General features: G+C 51.3%; 1 protein-coding gene across 3 annotated transcripts in view; it reads right to left on the reverse strand.

Annotated features, from left to right (window-relative positions):
* Gnao1 (G protein subunit alpha o1) overlaps positions 1-19,381 on the reverse strand; it is a 172,170-nt gene that overhangs the window by 8,499 nt on the left and 144,290 nt on the right. For 2 of the 3 annotated variants that reach the window (XM_008852751.1, XM_008852752.3), the window contains exons 4-6: positions 16,637-16,797; positions 12,284-12,412; positions 11,343-11,472 (exon numbers count right to left, since the gene is read on the reverse strand). In XM_008852751.1, the coding sequence (XP_008850973.1) occupies positions 11,343-11,472; positions 12,284-12,412; positions 16,637-16,797 (420 nt within the window). Of the gene's footprint in view, positions 1-233; positions 5,136-7,458; positions 7,613-11,342; positions 11,473-12,283; positions 12,413-16,636; positions 16,798-19,381 lie in introns of those variants that run through there. The other variant, XM_008852753.3, reaches the window with a different exon arrangement.

The raw sequence follows: 19,381 nt of genomic DNA on the forward strand, positions 1-19,381 counted from the left end.
AAGTTAAGAATGGGAGCCACCTACCATGTAGGCAGGGTTGAAGGTCCCCATTCTTAGCTTTGGAGACGCCAGAGTAGCTCACTCCAGATAGTTCCTCTGTCCCCCATCTGCTGAGGCTCATCCCACACATCCTGTCCCCCATCCTGCAGGGCCGCAGAGCCGTAGAGCATGCACTCCCTGTCTCTTCAGTGAATATTGACACCCGAAGAGGTGCTGTGCAAGGCCCTTGGATGAGCTGCTGCAGGGATATAGGGTGACCAGGACAGGAGCCTGTCCTCTGAGAGCTCACAATCTAGTGGGGCAGTGACAAAATACACACATGAACATGATCTGAGGTCCTGGGAGCAACAGAGAGGGGCAGAGGGTCTAGGGGGCAGAAAATGTATACAGACTTGCTCTGTGGGGACAGGGCATATTGAGCCCGGAAAGAAGGGCTGACCCTAGAAACCCTGAGAGGCAGTGAGGCGGGAGCTGCTGGTCAGGGAACGCCGGTACCGAGACCTCCCTCCTTCCATGCCCAGCCTGACTGCCATCCCACAGGAGCCGGGTACCAACAGGCCCAGAGCACAGCTTATATTCAAAGGAGGAAATAGAGGTCAGGTACATGTAAATCAGATGTCAACATTTGAGGAGAGGTCAAGGGTCACAGATGGCCAACAGCCTGCTATTGCCTTCGCACGGAGCCACTGGAGTCCTCCCTAAGCTCAACTTCCCCAAGTCCTCCACCTACCCAGGCTGCAGCAGAGCAGAGAACAGCAGGAAAGCCATCTCAGAATGGCCAGTGCCCAGCTGTGCAGCACAAGCATGTTCACTGTGGGTCCTAGGAATCTTGGGACACCAGGATGCTAAGACCCTGGGCCTGGGAGGCAGCTCAGCTCAGGACAAATCTTCCTCTGCCTCCCGGTAAGCCTGGGGTGGGCAGAGTGGCCAGGGGCCTGAATTCTGCCCCTGGCAGGGCTATGCCCACTCTGCCAGGCTGCTAGTCCTGAGACTAGGCAGGGTAAGAACACATGCCACATGAGTACACCTGGCAGAGGCTCTTCAGCACTGACTGACACAACACATCACACTCATGCTAGAAAGAGCTGGCACGTTTTATTAATAGTGGATGACTAATAAATACATTATGGCAGCCAATAAATTATTACAATAACTAGATATTTATTAAAGAGGCAAGTCACTCTTCTTACAAAATTACAGTTAATTAGGGTAGATGGTGGCGATAGTTCAGGAGGTGGGAGCACTGTACCTAAGAAGGTTCTGCTAAGGGGAGTATGGGGTGCCTGGATCCTGGCCCGGGACTACAACATACACAACAGGTGATAGGAAAGACAGAAGCTGTGGGGAGACCAGGAAGTAGAGGGCTGCTGCCCATGCTGTGGCTGGTGCAGGTTGCTAAGGGGAAGGGGGTGGGGAGCAGGGCCTGAGAGCTGTTGGGAAGGGCCATTTCTGCTGGTGGACTTTTGTGCTAGGGCCTAGGGAGAAGAAAACGGCCCTTCAACAGGTACCCTGCCCTGACCAGAGGGCCCAAAACTTTGGATGGGGCCCATTCTTTTTGGTTTTCCCCTACCTGCTCCCTTGACAGGGCCATCATTTGGCATGGGGGGGGGGATCTGTCTGTGCGCCCCTGCCCCACTCTGGTGGGTACAGGGCTTACCTTGCTGAGGGTAGAGGATGAGGAGAATGAGATGTTCATACCCTGGTCCTGTTTGGGATGCTGGGATCTTCATTCTGTATGTAGCCTGACAGGGACAACAGCCTGGTAGATGCTTGCCTCTGGTACCCCAGAATTCATCTCTGGTGACCATGGAGCTGAAGTCTCAGGTCTGAGTTCTTGAGAGTTGCGGGGCTGTGCCTGGAGAATCCCAAAAGGCTCAGAGGAGAGTAGAGGCAGCCAGAAAAGGCTCCGTGCCCCAGGACCCTCAGAAAGGGCCGGTAGGCTACTATTTGGTCAAGAGGGAAGAAATGGAGGCCTCATGAGATTCCTTCCCGGGTGGGCTGAATTTCCTTGTCAAGAAGGCGGGTCAGATGGAGGGCTAAGGGTAAGGTTTAGCTTGCCCCAGGGCACTGGCTGTGGCATCCAGTACGTAGACGCCATGGGAGCAAGCAAAGGCCTGAACGAATCATAGCCAATCTTCCCTGGAGGGGAGCCCTGTAGATAGTTGGGTTATGGAGCTAGGAAGAGGACTGTCTGTTTCCGAGGATACTCAGTGATATCCAGTGCAGTCCATTCAGGTCAGTGCCTCCAGTTCCCACCAGCAGGATATGGGCCTGGGTTGAAAGACTGGGGATTTTCTGCCTGAGCCAACGGGGTCAGAAAGGATCTAGGGTTGGTCATGGGAAAGAGAAGGCAGGAACTACAGGTCAGTGGCACAGGCTGGGAAATTCCACATGAATTCCCAAGCCAGAGTCCAATAGCAGACCAGAGCCTTGGGGGTCTCTACCTATGTTCAAAGGGCAGCTTCTTGGGATGGCCATTGGCACAGGGCACAGGACTGTCCATGGGCATCTAGGTGATAGGCATGGTTCCATAAATATGGTGAAGGCAGGCTTCCTGGAAATCAGCTCCCCCTGGCCTGCTGAGTTAGAGCCATTCAGAGAATGCAGTATGACCTCTCTGGGGACACAGGGCCACTGTAGATAAGACTGGTCTGGTCACTCAGAACACGTCTCCTCCCATACCCATAGCCACGACGGAGCCAAGACTTGTGTCTGTCACCCTCAGTTGTCTCCCTATGGTGGAGCTGCTGGTGATGACATGGATAGGAGACAGGGTACACAGGGGACACTCTTCCCATTGGACAATGTTCTTGGGGGTTTACAGAAGACAGTGTAAGACCTCCCTCCCTTGGCAGGCTGGGGTGGGAGAGTTGAAAGCAGTGCAAGACACTAGACAGTACAGAGTAGGTAAGAGAAAGCAGCCTGGGGGACAGGAGTGGGGAGGGTTGGGTCTAGGCCCCAACTCTAGCCAGGGCTCTGGCTACTGTGCTGCAGTGACTTGAGGCGGGGGGGTCTCAGGGTGTGAGAATTCCAGGGTGATAGGGATGGTGACTTCTACCTCTCTGGCAATGGCCTCAGAGATGGGGCTTGGCCAAAGACCCTTGATTTCAGGCATTTTTGAAGCTTGGGTTGCAGTCTTGAGCAGCAGAGCCACAGTAGTGGCCACATCCAGCTGGTGATGCTGGGAAATAACTGCTGTATCTTCAATATTGGGCCAATGACTTAGCTGGCCTTAGCTGTTTACAGCAGGACACTGAGACTGTAGGCTTCAAGAGCCTCTCTCTGCTACCTCCTAACACAAGGTCCTAAAATGATGGAGGTGTATAAAATGGAAGTGGACCTGGGTTGAGGGGGCAGCAGCAAGGCAGCCTGACTGGGGTGGGCTACCCAGAGGTACCATCCCTGCAAGCATTTGGCACTGGGGAAGGTCCCTATGTCTCCCTGTGCCATTCAGAACTCTGTGCTTATTGCAACTAACAAGCCCAGAGCTGTTGCAAGGGGTTCTTTTGTTTCTTGGCAGGACAGAGGTCCTGCCTGGCATGGGACTGAGCAGTGTTCAAAGTAGAGGCCAGGGTTGGAGGGGAACAGAGACCCCTCTGGGGGGCTGACTTCTTCCTACTGCCCTCAGTAGGCAGTAGGCCCTAGGCACAGCTTGCCACATGACCATACAGACCTGTGTACTGGAGATGCCTAGGATTGAGGGAGGTGTGCTGACTGTCCAAACTCAGCCAAGGTCACAGTCACCAAAACTATCCTACCCCCTTTTGCTCAGGGAGCTCTGAAGCAAAGGCCCCTCCTAGGGGTCCTAAGTCTCTCTCCCTGGGAGTAGGGTGAGTCTGAGCTGGCCAGAGCCCCTCCTGAGTCACACTCCAGGGTACTGACCTACCACCTAACTTCCTGAGGAGGCCAGGGGTCACCACAGGCTTCCTGACTTCTTGACAAAGATGGAGTAAAGCAGAGTACGGACTGGCTCGTAGCTCTCCTGTGCTTCTGCCTAAAGAACTAGCCCAGTGTCTCTGCCTGCTCTGGCTGGCTGGAGTTACTGTGACTTGGAGAAGAGCATGTATACTATACCTGGGGCAGATGAGCCCATGTGAGTGGACACAGCAGACGGCTCTGTCAGCACCTGTGGCAAGGAGTGGGAGGCCCCAGCCCATGCAGAGAGCCACCCATTTCCCACAGCTTCCCTACCCATCTAACTTCTGCAGATGCAGAGCTCATTCTCTCATCTACCTTTGCAGCCAGCCAGTCTCAGGACCATTTCAGGCCTAGGGAGGTCAGAGCTGAGTTTCCTGGGGAGTCCAAGGAGTGAGGGGAAGATGACCAAAGAAGGACCAAGATTCAAGATGAGGGAGGAGGGCGGCTCTCCCAGAAGCCCCAGCCTTTACACCCCACAAAGTGGCCTAGTTCCACCCTGGCTTTTGGCGACGGAACTGCCCTCCACCAAAGAGACCCCAAACAAAAGCTGAGGGATGGCTGTCTACTACCCCCTAATCAGCCAGCATCCTCCCATAGGCCATCCTACCAGCCACCTGTATCACCCCAGATGACAGGAGATACTGGGACTTTTGAGTATGAGGCATGGAGTATAGGTCATACCCATTCTGGACCACATGGTAGATTTGTCTACTCCTGCCACTCAGTCTCTGAGTAAAACACTTAGAGACATAGCAAACCAGTGAGCGGCACCCAGGTGGTACGCAGGGGTCTCTGGCCTTATGGTGTGTGGCACTCAGTACCTCTGCCCGACCCCGTTACCACGTGTCCTGCAGTTGGAGTGGGGTGGGGTGGGGATGCTTGAAGGATGCCTCCTCCTCGCCCCCAGACCCAGGCTCTGGGTTTTCCTCCAGTGCACAAAGCATCTGAATGGTGGCAGAGCTCTAGGTCCAGGGGAGGAGTGGGCTATGGGCTGGGCAGGGTGTGAGCGGCTGGGCAGGAGGCCAGGGCTCAGTAGAGTCCACAACCCCGGAGGTTTTTGGCGATGATGACGTCCGTCACTGCATCAAAGACAAACTGGATGTTGTTGGTGTCTGTGGCACAGGTGACGTGGGTGTAGATCTCCTTGTGGGCTGACTTGTTCTTGCTCTCATACTGCCCTTGGATATAAGCCACTGCTTCTGTGAAGGCACTGGGACCTGCAAGATAAAACAGCATGGGTAAGTGAAAGAAGCCCCCTGGGCTACTCAGCATGGGGCCCCCAGGGCCTGGCTATTGGGGGCGGGGCGCAGGTGCCAAGAGCATCTTAGTATCACCATAAAGCAACAAGCATAAGGGAGGGAAGCCTGAAGGCTCAACTCTCAGCAACACTGGCTCCTGAGATCCAACCAGTGGTTGAAATCTAGGGCAGAGATTTTCTTAAAGGACAATAAAACATGAGGTATCCCAGTGAGCACCTGCACGAGTGAAAGCTGCCCTAGGGAACTGCTGTTTTCTTACACACCTACTGATCCCAAATGCAAAATCTTTGTCTTACCACGAGCTGCACATAGGGGTCTGAAACACTTCTTTTACACAGGTATACCCTATCTATGTGCCTGTAACTCTGCAGAGTAGGCCAGGACCTGCCTACCTGGCACTGCTGGTAAGGGAAGAGGACCACGTGGTTTGTCTGCATCTGTGAGCCGCTGTGGTTTCGTTTTCCTTCTCCTGACCCCTCTCAGGAAGACAGAATTGAAACATTCATTTGCTGTCTTCCACACTGGTCTGGTTCCTGAGTGAGCCCAGGGGAGGATGTCTGGGAGAAGGTACTGGCTTGGGGAAGAGCAAAAGAGCAGGATCTTGGTTTTGTGTTGAAACCCCATAGCTTCCATGAATCCAGGCTTGGCACAGACCAGCCTAGGACCACTTGGTAAGGGAGGGGCAGGAGGAGAAACTAGAATCTGAGCCATAGTGCCAAGTTGGGGTGCCATATCTGAGGAAGGAGGCCCAGTCATTTCAGGCTTATGGGTGTAGGCCATAGGCCTGGCCTTGTTTACCAGGCCATAAGTGTTGGCTAAGGCCTGGCCTTGTCTACCAGGCCATAAGTGTTGGCTAAAGGGCTGGGGGTGAGAGGAGTGTTCTGAGACAGTAGGAAACTTCAGCAGCTTCCCCTAGCTAGGGGTCCCTTCCTGCCTTGGTCCAGTTCTAAACCGGTCTTGGTAACCAGCCTACCAGAGCATCTCACAGGATCTTATCTTTAAAAAATTTTCTGATTTATTTATTCTTATTTTATGTGTATGAGTGTTCTGTCTACATACCACATGTGTGCACTGCCTGCAGAGGCCAGAAGAGGGTGTTGGAACCTCTGGAACTGCAATTACAGATAATTGTGAGCCACCCTGTGGGTGCTGAGAAATGAAACTGGGTGTTCTGGAAGAGGAGCAAGTGCTCTTTATCTCTGAGCCATCTCTCCAATCCCACAGGCCCCTAGCTTATGGCTGGAGAAGCATGTGGCTGGTGGGTTAGAGAACATGAGCCCTGCCCTCCTTAGCTGGCTGCTCAGGGTCTTTGCCTACAGGACCACCAGCCTGATTTTGAGAACCAGGGTAAGAAGGGCAGGACACAGAGAGCTGTGCTGCTTGCCTGACTACAGACCATATCCCAAGAGCCACCTCTGCCAGGATCTGTCTGCTTTGCCGTGTCCTCTATGCCCAGGGGCTGGCCAGGCTGCGACTACGCTTGTCTTGCCTCTGGGCAGGACTTGGCAATCTGAGAGAGCTGATTTATCCTGGGCCTGCTAGAGCCCACCTGATTGGGCTGCCAGTCCTGCAGGTCCTCGGCGATCCTGGTCAGTCCAGCTCAGACCTGGCAGCACTGAGAGCTGGCCTCTTGTCCCTGCACTTTCTACAGGATAGGCAAGTCCTGCTGTTTGCTGGGCTCTGCCAGACAATGCTCTATGTCAATCTTGTGGCCACTCCTGTGGGAAGTGCTGTTAGGATGGCTGTTTATCATCAGCATGATCACAGCAGTGAGAGCAAACTTGGAGTTAGCACGAACTTCTAATGAGTGATGCTCTGCCTTTCACCCTTGTAGTAAATCTGCAAGGGAGGGAAGATAACCACAGTGACAGTCCCCATCGCACAGATGAAGAAACCAAGCTGGACAGGTCATGTGACCTACCCAGTCCCCTCTCCAGTGGCTAAGCTGGGGCTGGACCCTGCTGGGCTACCTGACTCCAAGTCTGGGCTCGCTGACCTTTTGTCATCTTGGGGTTCCCACTACGCATGCTTCCTTCATTTACAAATGAGCAACTTGGGCTCCCTAAGGTTAAGATCACATGGTGAGATGGAGATGTGGCAAGCCAGGGCTCTAGCCCCAAGTGGCTCAGGGTGCCTTGTCATAGCTGGTTTTAGTGTAGGCTTTTGGAGGTGGATTTTACTGGGTAGCCAGGTACATCCAAGTACAGTGAAGGCAAATGGACCTGCTCCCTTGGCTGCCCTGTGGTTTCAAGGCACTGTGTGGGTTGGAGAAGGTCTTTACCTGTGTACTCAGGAAAGCAGATGGTCAGTGGAGACTTCTTGATCTTCTCTTCAAATATGTCCTTCTTGTTGAGAAACAGGATGATGGACGTGTCTGTGAACCACTTGTTGTTGCAGATGCTGTCAAAAAGCTTCAGGGATTCATGCATGCGGTTCTGCAACAGAGTGGAGAGACAGGTGAGGACTGGCAGTGCCCTGCACCCTGACCCACCGCAGCCATGACATAGCGGGACAAGCAGAGGGATGGGCCACCAATGCTCTGATTGCACCACCAGGGACAGAGACAGAGGGCCCACAAGGACAAACAGGACATGTCCCTGCTTCATTCCACACACAGGCAGGGTGGGGTGGAGCTGGGGTGGGTGGGGAATGCTGCCTCCTTCCAGAGGGAGCTGGCCTGGGTGGGGCAGTGAGGTCACTGACTGCAGAGGCCGCAGTCCCTGGAGAGGACATGCACCATGCACGTAGAGGGTGGGGCCGCAACCACCATCAAACAGTTCTACACGGAACCGCGGGTCATGCAGATTTCTCTACCAGGGTCTCATTCATTTTCACCAGCGAGGTTGGGAGGGTGCACGCATTCAGTTGATAACATTAACCGAGGACTAACATCCTCGAATTAATCCCGAGTTGGAAGCAGACACCAGGGGGACAGCATCTCAGGGGTGATGTTGCTGTGGCCTTGGTTGGTTGGGTGACTTTGTTGGTTGGCTGGGCCATGGCTGGGCAGAGGGAGGCTCTCGAAGAATTGGGAATTGGGGCTAGTTTCTCAGAAGAGGGATCAGGAGAACCCCAAGAAGAAACCCAGCAAAACAGATTAAAACTGAGAGGAAGCTAAAAACCCAGCAGCAAACAAGAGAAAGAAGAAGAGAAACTCTGAAACGATCGATTTGACCTGTCTCAGAGCCAAGGCAGCTGTGTAAGGTGCTGCACATGCCACAGACGCCAAGGCCACCTTATGATGGGGACTCTATGGCTGGGATGGAAGGCTGGGTGGGGAGCACAGCCTCGGCTCAGCAGCCAGTGTGGAGTGAGTCCTGGGGTGGGCATTCACAGCAAAGTCACCCAGCGGGGCCCTGAGAACCTGCTGCTTTCAACTCTTAGCTAATGTTTGATCGGAGGGAAGTGCTTCATACCTGCTGGGCTTGGAGGGTCTCTCAGAATCTGCCCTTGGTTTTGGCCTTGCTTTGGTAAGAAAAGGCCCTGCAGGCGCTGGTGACGGAAGTGATGGAGAAGTTGTGGCAGCCTGTGGCCTGGCTGGGTGGCGCTGAGAGCAGGTACGAGGACAGGATGAGCCCGCGGGGTCCCAGGGTGCAGCGGGCAGGGTGGCTCGTCCGGTGTGCGGCAGCAACTAGCTGCCGGGCCTTCCTGGCCTAGCTCCGGGAACTGCCTCCAGACAGCTTTGTCTCAGAAGCCCCAACCTTCCCCTCAGGCCAGGGAGGGAAGTACAGAGTTGGCTAGAGGGTAGGGCTGAGGACCAAGGACCGGGTCATTGGTGCCTACATCCTGCCTCTCTAGGGACAAGCATTCATGCCCTACCACCTTGACCCTAGCCACAACATCTAGACAGAGGATTAGCAACTGCCCCTTACTGAGTTGACTCCTGTACAGACACTCTTAAAGCTCTTAGCCCACAAAGTTGCTTTACCATCATCACCACCCACAGCACACACTGGTAGGAGTGGCATCAGACCCCGGGCTGGATCCATATGATTCCCGAGCTGTTCAACTCTGCACACATGTGCCCTGACACATGACTGCTAGTTCCACAGCAACAGTATTGCTTTGCTGCTACCTTAACCATGAGCCACGCTGTGGGATACCGACAGGTTGGAAGGCAATTCCTAGTCCCTGGAGATCTGGTTCTTTGGGCTGTGGTGACCAGCCCTGGGGAGGGAATTACCCCAGGAAGAAACCATTCCTGACCTTGGCCCATATGCTTTTGCTTCCCCAAGGTTCTGGACTCCAGCCCTTGTGGAGAAAGGTGAGGGAAATGGAGAAGGAGCTGGGGTGGGAGAGTGTAAGGAGGACGCTGGAGGGAAAATGCTTCAGCACTTGAGTGCAGCTCAGCAGCAAAGCTGGTGAGGAGTTCATGTGTGTGTGTGGTGGTGGAAGGGTGGGCATCATGATCCCCAGGGCCGGCCTCTCTGGTGACCTGAGGGCCATGGAACTTAGTGCTTGTAATACCAGGTCTACTCAGCCATCTCTCTGCATCTACACTGTGTTCTAGAAGTTACTAAGAGTCCTGGTCTCATGGCTGATGGTCCTAGCCCTTGGCTCTGGCAGGGCAGGTTCAAAGGAAAGGCCATGATCTGGTTAGAAGGGTCTCCCATCATTGAGCCTCCAGTTCCTTCATTCTTTCAATCCCATGGATGTAGCAACCACTCCCAGATAGGCCAAAGGACCAGAGCACAGTAGCTTGAGTAGCATAGGGACAGCCCACAGTAGTGAAGGGTATGCTGGGGCAGTCACTCTGATAGATACACTACCAAGGGGATTTCCTAGGATTTGGAAGATCACTGACTCTAGGGTCCAAGTGCAACCCAGAGTGTATCTTCCCCTACCCACACTGGGAGTCAGGACTAGACCATTGTTTCTTTAACACCACTGCCTGCCACAGCCACAGAGTGACAGCAGTTAAAACCCAGGCAACACATGGTGAGGGTCTGGACTACTCATCCCACCAGCAGCTCGGCCTCCAATTGCCCAAAGCCTCACCACCGTGCGAGCCCTTCAGGACGGCGGGTCCTCCTCTCCCAGCACTGTACCCTCATAGCATACACCCCAAAGCTTATTCCACTTCCTCCACAGCAGACTTGTACGACGAGTGGGATGAGACTGAGAAGCAAATCAGACCCATAAGGAAGATAGGCCTTGTTCAAGGCCAGCATGACCACAGGCCCCTCCTCTGACCCTTGATGCTGACCCCAAAGGCTCAGGGTGAAGGGTCTGATAGTATTCCAGATAGGAGGACAGATGCCACAGTGTGAGTCCACAGCCATGAGCCCCACTTTCAGCAGTGGGCTTCTCTCCCATTACCCCGTGGGCCATGCTTGAGGCCTGCATTCCTTTGCAGGCTCCATGGACAGGCCCAAAGACGCGTGGGCTTCAGCCCCAATGGGAAACACTCAGTGGACACACCTGGCTCAAGACAATCGCCAGCAACAATATGACCACCAGCTTGGGACTAGTAAGCCAGATAAGGTTCTAAGTACAGCATGTAGATTATTCCCGTCCATGGTCAGCAGCCTTAGACAAGACAGGTGATTCTACTGTCCCCGTTTTTTAGATGATAGAAACCCAGGCAGAATGGGTGCTGCCTGAATTTGGCTTCAAACCAATGCCCAGCAGAGCCAGGATGAGAGCTGGGGGAAGATCGCACCCTCTGTAGATGTCGGCTCCTCTGAAGCCAGGGCAGGTCTCAGAGGCTGAAGTTGAGTTTGACATGGAGCCGAGAGCCATGCCTACCACTCACCAGCAGGCCTTTCCTTGTGCCCTACTGGCGGCTGGTCCCACACCGCTCCAGCAGCCTGACCAGTACCCTGGGAAGGGCTATGGAAATGAACGCGACTGTTTTTGTCTCAGTTGCATGCTGACTTTCTGGGATCTGCTAATTTTTTTTTTTTTCTGGTCCAACAGCCCCTATGACTCCATTGTTCACTAACAAGGTGCTTACTGTGGAAGACCCTGATTCTGGTAAGTTATTTGCGCAGAGTTTGCACACAAGCTCTGCCTTGGGAGGCCTTCCATCTCCCTCTGTTGCACTGGCCTCATAAGACATTTGTCTTGGTTGCATGGATGGGTGAGTGAGCAAAGACTCCTAGGGCTGGCCTATTCTGTGACCAGCCTTCACCTTAGCCCCTTTGTGGGCCTACGGTCACTCACCGTGGTTTCATCCTCGTGGAGCACCTGGTCATAGCCGCTGAGCGCGACACAGAAGATGATAGCCGTGACATCCTCAAAGCAGTGGATCCACTTCTTGCGTTCAGATCGCTGGCCTCCAACGTCGAACAGCCTGCAGGAAGCCAGGGAAGCTGTGAGGGTGAGGCCCAGGCATGTGTGTGTTGGAGGGTGCCTGGTGGTCTAGTAGTGGAGGCACAGTGCCTTTATTCTGGGTGGTGACAGATGGACCACTGCCATCCCTGAGGCCATCACCATCCCTGGCGCCTGTCCTAAAACTGGACTGTGCTAAAGTAAAGTAACTCAAGACTTGTTCTTGTACCTGAAATTTTTACTAGGTCCCCAAGAAATGCCTCTGAGATGTCCTATGATGTCATGAGAATGTGCTCTGTGAAAAATTCAAAGCAGCATGAAAGTGAGGTAGGCAGCCACTGTTACTTATTTTATGGGTGGGAAAATGAGGCATCAGGGGACAAAGGACACACCCAAGCTCCCAGCAAGAATCCAGCATGATACAGCTAGGCTCTGTCCCAGACCTGCCTGTAGGCAAGCTAGGACTCCCTCCTTTGTTCCCAAACTGCCTTTCCCCAGCAGGCTGATGTCTGGCCTCTCACTCTGACTCTAGCTCCAGGGCCCAGAGGAAAGGAAAAGAGACTGTAGGTGTGGTACAGGTCCTGGAAGAACCAGGACAGCCCTGTACATTAATCCCCCTTGAAAAGAGAACACTGTGGGCCCCTGTATCCAAGGGGCTTGTTAGCACACAGTTGCAGAGTGGGCAGCCTGGCCTTATGGAAACAGAAGCCCTGTCTGTCCAGGAAGAAGAGGTAAGATGCTACCTGGCTACCCAGATGAGATGAGGTGGCAAATGGATGTCCCCCATCCTGCTGCCACTTTCATTGGGACCTAACTGTCTCCCTGGGCCTCACCTGAAGTGGAGGTTCTTGAATGTGAAGTGGGTTTCTACAATGCCAGTGGTTTTGACCCTGGTTCGGAGGATGTCCTGCTCGGTAGGCTGGTAGTCGGCGGCTCCAATCCGATCCAGGCTGTCCAGGTAGCTGGGGACGGCAACACACATGGGAACATGGACTAGGTACCTAGGTACTGCTATAGGTTCACCACCATTAGAGTCTAATATAAACCAGGGTCCTTACAAGTGACTGTGGGGCCAGTTAGTGACTATGGGGACATTCGAGAAAGGACCTTATGGTCTTAGATTTGCAGTCTCTCAGAGCCTCTAATTCAGATCCAGAGGGGCTGGGCATGTAGCTCCAGGCACACTAGGACAAGACTTACAAATTAAAACTATGTTTGCAGCACGGTTTTGTCATTTCTTCACTTAAAAATAATGACCAACATGTAGGCCCTATGCTTTACATGTATTCACGTTCCATCTTTAATTTTCCTGTGTTAAATGTACTGTTTTAAAGGTTAAAAAACCTTAAGGTTCAAGGTCTGTGTGCGTGGCTTGGCTAAGACACTTCAGAGTCTTCATTCCAGGTGTGCCAAAGTGCTTCAAGAGTCTCTGAGCATCTGTCTACCATTCTCTACATTCTTCTTGTTTACCAAGGGGTCTGTGTGCCTCTTCCCTTCGATGCTTTTAGAAGTGGGGCTCAGGGGCCACACATCCAGGCGGTGACAGGGCCTCCCTGGGACCCAGGTTTTTGGAATCAGGGTTTCTGAAGTATTCTCAGTGGAATGCACTGTGGGGATTGGTTAAGAGGAGCTGAGATAGCAGAGCTTGGGTGGGGATGGGGGTAGGGGAACCAAAGCTTTCTTAAGAGGCCAGAGTGTATCTGGGAAGGCTTTACTTTCAGGCTGTGCTAATCTCTATGATCCTGTTGGACAACAGGCCCAGGGAACACCTGGTCTTGCCACAACTATCTCAGCTAGACAACTTTCTCTGAACATACAAGCTGGCCCCTGCTCTCGCTTTATGCTGATTAAGTCTCACCAAAGCCTCCCCTCTGGCAACCATGGAAGCCTCTTTCCAGCCCTTGGTGGTCCACACGCGGTCTCTGGGCTGCCAGACCTGTCTCAGAGCATTTACTCAAGGGCTAGAGCTAGCACACTTGCAGAGGCGCCGTGCCCACCAAGGCAGTGAAAGCCAGGGCAAAAGTCTAGCAACAGACTGTATTCCTTTCCTTCTGAGCCCTGGGTCCACAAGGGGCAGGGCTGGGGTGGGTATGATAACTGGGACTTCAGGACATGTCAATGCCCTCCCCGCCCAGCCCTTTTACAATGTGATAGCCTATCAGGCCCAGGTTAACTCCTAAAAGAACAAAAATCCTGGACCACAAAATCATTTAAGAAAGCAGGGTGTAGTGGTATACACCTACAACCACAGCATTCAAGAGGCTGAGGCAGAAGGATGGAGAGGATTGTGGTCAGGCTGGGCTACACAAGTTCCAGGTCAATCTGGGATACATAGTGAGACTCCTTCTCAGACAAAACAAGACCACACTTAGGGTCTTTCTGCTCCTGACACTCTGTGTATTTCCTGTCCATCTTGCTGTTGGCCTTCTCCCAGTGAGGAAGCAGAGAGAACTTAACCAGAATATCAGTACTATTTGGCAATATTTGAAAAGTGGCAGAGGAGAACCAGAGAGTGAGTTCTAGAGAGAGAACAGGGTACAGGTGAATTACCTCAGCTTACTTGATAGGAAGTTGACAAATACTGACTCAAATTTCTTATGAAGAACCAAAAATAATCCTGTAACTAGGAGAAACCTGGAGGTGGGGAGAGGTGGAAGGAAGGTGAGCTGAACTCCCATATTTCTTTTTTTTTTTTAAATACTTTATTATTTTTTGCATATGAGTGTATTGCCTGCATGTGTGTAAGTGCACCCATGTGGGACAATGCCCATGGAGGTCAGAAGAAGGTGTCAGATCCTCTGGAACTGGAGTTTTGGATGGTTGTCAGCCACCACGTAAATGCTGGGAATTGAACCCAGGTCCTCTGCAAGAACAATCAGTGCCCTTAACCGCTGAGCCATCGCTCCAGCCCTGAACTCCCATATTTCATGGTATGGGTTGGGAAATGACATGCAAAGTTGTATAAATAAGTGGAAATGGCTGAGGGGGAGGGGACTGGACAGGTTTTCAGGCAGATTGCTATTCATTTTATACCCTGTTCTATTGTTGAAATGGATTAATTTCATTATTAATGAAATGGATAAAACTAAGGAGGAGAGGAGCATTTGATGGTTGTCCAGAAGGCAGGCTGGGGCCAGTGAGCTCTCTGGGGTCCCTGAGGGTCCTTCTGACAGGGGAGACAGTCCTAGACTGGGGAGCAGTAGGGGCAGGAGGCCCTGGAGGGAGCCAACTGAGGTACTCCCTCTGGTTTCGGGGAGCTTGTCTTAGGGATATGATTTGAATCTGTCAGGGAGTTTGGATCTCTTCTTACCAAGGTGTCCCTGAGGACTTGGTGGCCTGGGTGACTACTACCTACCTAGAGCCACTACTGACCTTAGGCATCTGCCTTGTGGACAATCCAGTCCAGTTGTGAGACACAGGAAGATGCTTTTGGCCTTAATCTGGGCCCTCGTTTGTCAGCTGCCATCACAGCTGATGGAAATACCTATAAGGCTTAGTGAATGCTGTTTTGTTGGGCCCAGTCTGTTGTGCTACTCTAGTATAATGTAGATCACAGCTTTTTCATTTTGAGTCAGGGTGTCATTATACAGCCCAGGCTGTCCTCAAACTTGACACTCTCCTGCCTCTATCCCGAGAGCCAGTATGTATCACCTTGCCCGGCGATCATAGTTTTTTAATCTCAGTACTACTGATGTTTTGGGCCACTTAGCTCTGTGTTGTGGAGGCTGTTCTGTGCATTGTAAGATGTTATGCACTGTCCCTGGCCTCTACTCACTGGCTGCTAGGAACAGTATCTCCTAGTGATAACGATCACAAATGCTGAGTGTCCCTTGGAGGCAAAATGGTCCCAGCAATGAAGCACTGGTCACTGTGGCTGCATCAGATCAAGTCAGTGCACATGTGCCCTCAGACAGTAGGTTAAAGCCTGCAGAGTCTTGCTCAAGCTCCTTCTGAAAGCATGGGCATCAGATTATGAAAACAGGGGGTACTCTTCAATGCCAAGGTGCAATCCCAGTGTCTCCATGACAGGAGGCACATCCATTCCAGGACTCTAGAGCCTCCCACGTAGGAATGGAAGGCACATAGCCAATGAGGATGTCCCCAGAGTGGCAGGTCTGTGGCCCTGACCACAGGAAGAACCCGAGGTACCACCTCTGCCTTTCCACTTCTGCCACTTCTGTCTGGCTATGGCTTTTACCACCTCTCATTCCTCCTCTTCATCTTCTCTTCCCAATCTCTCCCTTTCTTCCTCTGTATTTAGCATAGCACAACACTGAAGGATACATTTGAATTTATTCTGTATCTCGAATCCAATTATTTATACTTTATTTTAAAGCCAGAAGAAAGCTGGGCATGGTGGTAAATGCTTGTAATCCCAGCACCTGGGAGGTAGAGGTAGGAGGATCAGGATTTCAGGGCCATCACTGGCTACAAAGTGAGTTTGAGGCCAGCCTGGGCTATATGAGACTCTGTCTCACAAAACAAAACACAAAAATAAAACAAAAGCTAGAAGCTAGACTCTTAAAAATAAAATTTGTGGGGCTGGAGGGATGGCTCAGTGGTTAAGAGCACTGATTGCTCTTACAGAGGACCCAGGCTTGATTCCCAACACCCACATGGCGGCTACGAACCATCCTTAACTCTAGTTCCAGGGGAAATCGAAGCCCTCTTTGGACCTCCATGGCACTGCACGACAAGGGTGCACTCACATACATGCAGGCAATACACTCATACACATAAAATAAAAATAATAAATAAATATTTTTAAAAATTAAATTTGTTTTTAAAATTAACACACCAAGTAATGGGTTTCATTATGGCATCTTCATACATATTTAGGAAGTTTATTTATTGTGGTCATGCTAAATGTTAAATCCAGGACCTAGCGTATGCTAAGCAAGTACTATCTGAGCTATATCTCAGCCCCAAGTGGTGACCAGGTCCCTGCCCTCCAGGAATTCCTTGTGTGGCTGTCTTTGCTGTCTCCCTGCCCTTGCCTCTTTCTCATCCTGGGCATAGGAAGTGAAGCCCTTCTTGCCCCTCCCTGATGCCCACTACTTGAGGCAGGGTTTCTCAGAGCAGGGATGGTCTCGGTCAGAATCTTCCCCATCCCACCAGTCCCTCACTCAGCCTTCCATCCCTGCCTCCTGGCCTGCTCCCAGCCTCCCACCTGCCTGGGCACTTACTATTTGGCAGAATCATTGAGCTGATACTCCCGAGACCTGTTGAAGCACTCTTGGATCCCTGAGTCACCCCAGAGTCGCATCATGGCAGAAAGCAGCTCTGCAGAGAAGGGCTCGGTGTCTTCCATACGACTCACTACATCACACACCATCTTGGAGTCTGCCTGCAAGGAAAGAGGGACACAGGGCTCTGAGATGAGACCTCGGTGGGGCTCACGATAGGGCCTCTACCAGGATAGCAGGCTCACACCAAGATGACACTGAGCTCTGAGCACTTGGGGCCTTGGACCTCACATATGTAATCATTGATGCTCTTCCTCCCCAGGCAAGTACTAGAATAACAAACCCCACGGCAAGCAGCAGGCAGAGTAGGTAGGACTCAGCTCAGCTTGCTGCACTACTTTCGTGAGTTAGAGCAGCTCTGCTTCCATCTGTTTGAAAACTGGGCTTTTTGTACACACTTTTTTTTTTGTGAGGGGTGTGTGTGTGCGTGTGTGTGTGTGTGTGTGTGTGTGTGTGTGTGTTGGAACAACATAACATTTAAAAACCTGCTTTCTTGGGAAGATTTTTAGTTGCCTATAATTCTTACCCAAGGTAGAGCAAAGTCCCTGGAACTAGCCTATATGTAGGAGATGATCTGGGTACTTGAGAACTCTGGATGAAGGACTGGACCCCAATGAGGCTTTACTTTAGAGAGGGGTCTAGTGTATGAAGTTAATACAGATGGTAAAAATGCCTCATGACAATACCGACTCTCAAGTACGTTTGCCCTTGAACTAATTTTTTAATTTGTCTATGTAAGATGGGGCCTCGCTGTGTAGTCCAAGCTGGCCTTAAATTCATAATCCTGCCTCAGCTCAGTCCTGAGATTCCATGTGTACTACCATGCCCAGCTTGTGACTTAATTTTCTTCATTTGTACTATGAGTCTGCAACCTGTCATCAGATCTGGCTAAACAGGGACGGAAAAGAGACAAACAGTGGCACCCGAACCCTCTCCCTCCTGTTCTTTGTTTGAGAGGCATGGTTGAATTGCTTAAGGCATCTGAGGAGACTGAAACTTGTTGAACTGCAGGAACTTGTTGAACTGGGTAATTCACAAGTTCTCTCTGACTCCTCATCTAGGGTACCAAACAGGAATCACTCATCTTTAAAGATGACAGAACATCAAGACCAGGAGCATCATGATCTCAAGATTCAGAAGACTCCTGGGGAAGTCACGAGACAGCACCATGGCTACCACTTGCACACACAGGCAGCGCTTCACAGTTTACAAAGACCTGTTGTGCGCACACACACACACACACACACACACACACACACACACACTCACACTGCTTGCTTAGACCTTTACGAATTGTGAGGATGCCATGAGAGCTGTGCTGTGTGACTGGGCTCTTCTTCACTCTCCTGTCCTATCCATGCCTTCTACCTCCTCCCCTAGGGCAGAATATATCTCATGTCTGTTGAATCTTGGAGCTACAGTGTTAGGTAGCTACTTAGAAATTAGCAGGCTTGAAGAATTATTGGCAGCTGATTACTGCTGGGTGAGGAAGAGCTGATCTTCTTAAAGGGAGAGACTCTAGATAGGCTGAATAAATCCCAGTGGATGAACTTGCACTGAGGGACATCTGGGGACACTAACTTTATGTGACAGGCCTTAAGACAAATGACAGAATGTATGAACTCCAGTTGGGGGGAGGATTTGGGAGGGTGCCAAAGGAGAAGGGGGCATAAAGACAATTATGTATGAAATACACAAAAATTCAATAAAAAGTAAAATGGATTTGATCAAAACACCTTATACGCATGTATGAAATTCTCAATAAATTATTAAAAAAAATAAAAATTTAAAAAAAAAAAAGCAGGCTGACTATGGGCCAGAGGAGCAAGCCGGTAAGCAGTGTTCCTCCATGGCCTGTGCTTCAGCTCCTGCCTCCAGGTTCCTGCCCTGAGTTCCTACCTTGGACTCCCTTAGTGATGAACTGTGACCTGGGAGATGTAAGTCAAATACCACCCCCCTAAAAGAAATGAGCAGGCTTGAAGGTCACAGGGGATAGACACTTTTCTCATCAGAAGCTTGTAAAACCTGGAACTGAAACTAAGATTCTAGGGAGAATGGGATCTGAGTTGAATCTTTGGCCCTGGGTGGAGAACATATAACCTTCTGAACTGCCCAAAGTCATTGATCGATGCCTACCTACCTACCTACCAGCACTTATGAGACAGGCCCTAGACCCTGTCTAAAAGACACACACACACACACACACACACACACACACACACACACACACAGACACACATACATAAACAAATCTTAAAAGGAATTAGTGTTTTATCAGCTATATAATAAAATGGACTTGTGCATATGGAGAGATTACCATCTAGGGAAGCTTGCTGATAAAGAACCAAGACCACTGTCTCCTCCCTTTACAGTTAATCCAAATGAGCCTATTTATCACCTGGGCATGAAAAATACCCTTCAGGACAAGCTGTCTGTTCTACAGACTTTAGAAATAATATAAAGTCAGGGCTGGAGAGATGGCTTGACTGTTTTTGCAGAAGACCCGGGTTCGAATCCCAGCACCCACATGGCAGCTAGCAACTGTCTATAACTCCAGTTCCAGGGGATCCGACAGCCTCTTCTGTGCTCTGAGGGCATTCCATAACACGGGTACACTTACCTACATGCAGGCAATACACATATACACATAAAATTAAAAAATAAAAAAAGAAATAATATAAAGTC

The sequence above is a fragment of the Nannospalax galili genome, unplaced genomic scaffold, assembly GCF_000622305.1.
Source record: "Nannospalax galili isolate Female #2095 unplaced genomic scaffold, S.galili_v1.0 scaffold1007, whole genome shotgun sequence".
In the NCBI taxonomy this organism is placed as follows: Eukaryota; Metazoa; Chordata; class Mammalia; order Rodentia; family Spalacidae; genus Nannospalax; species Nannospalax galili.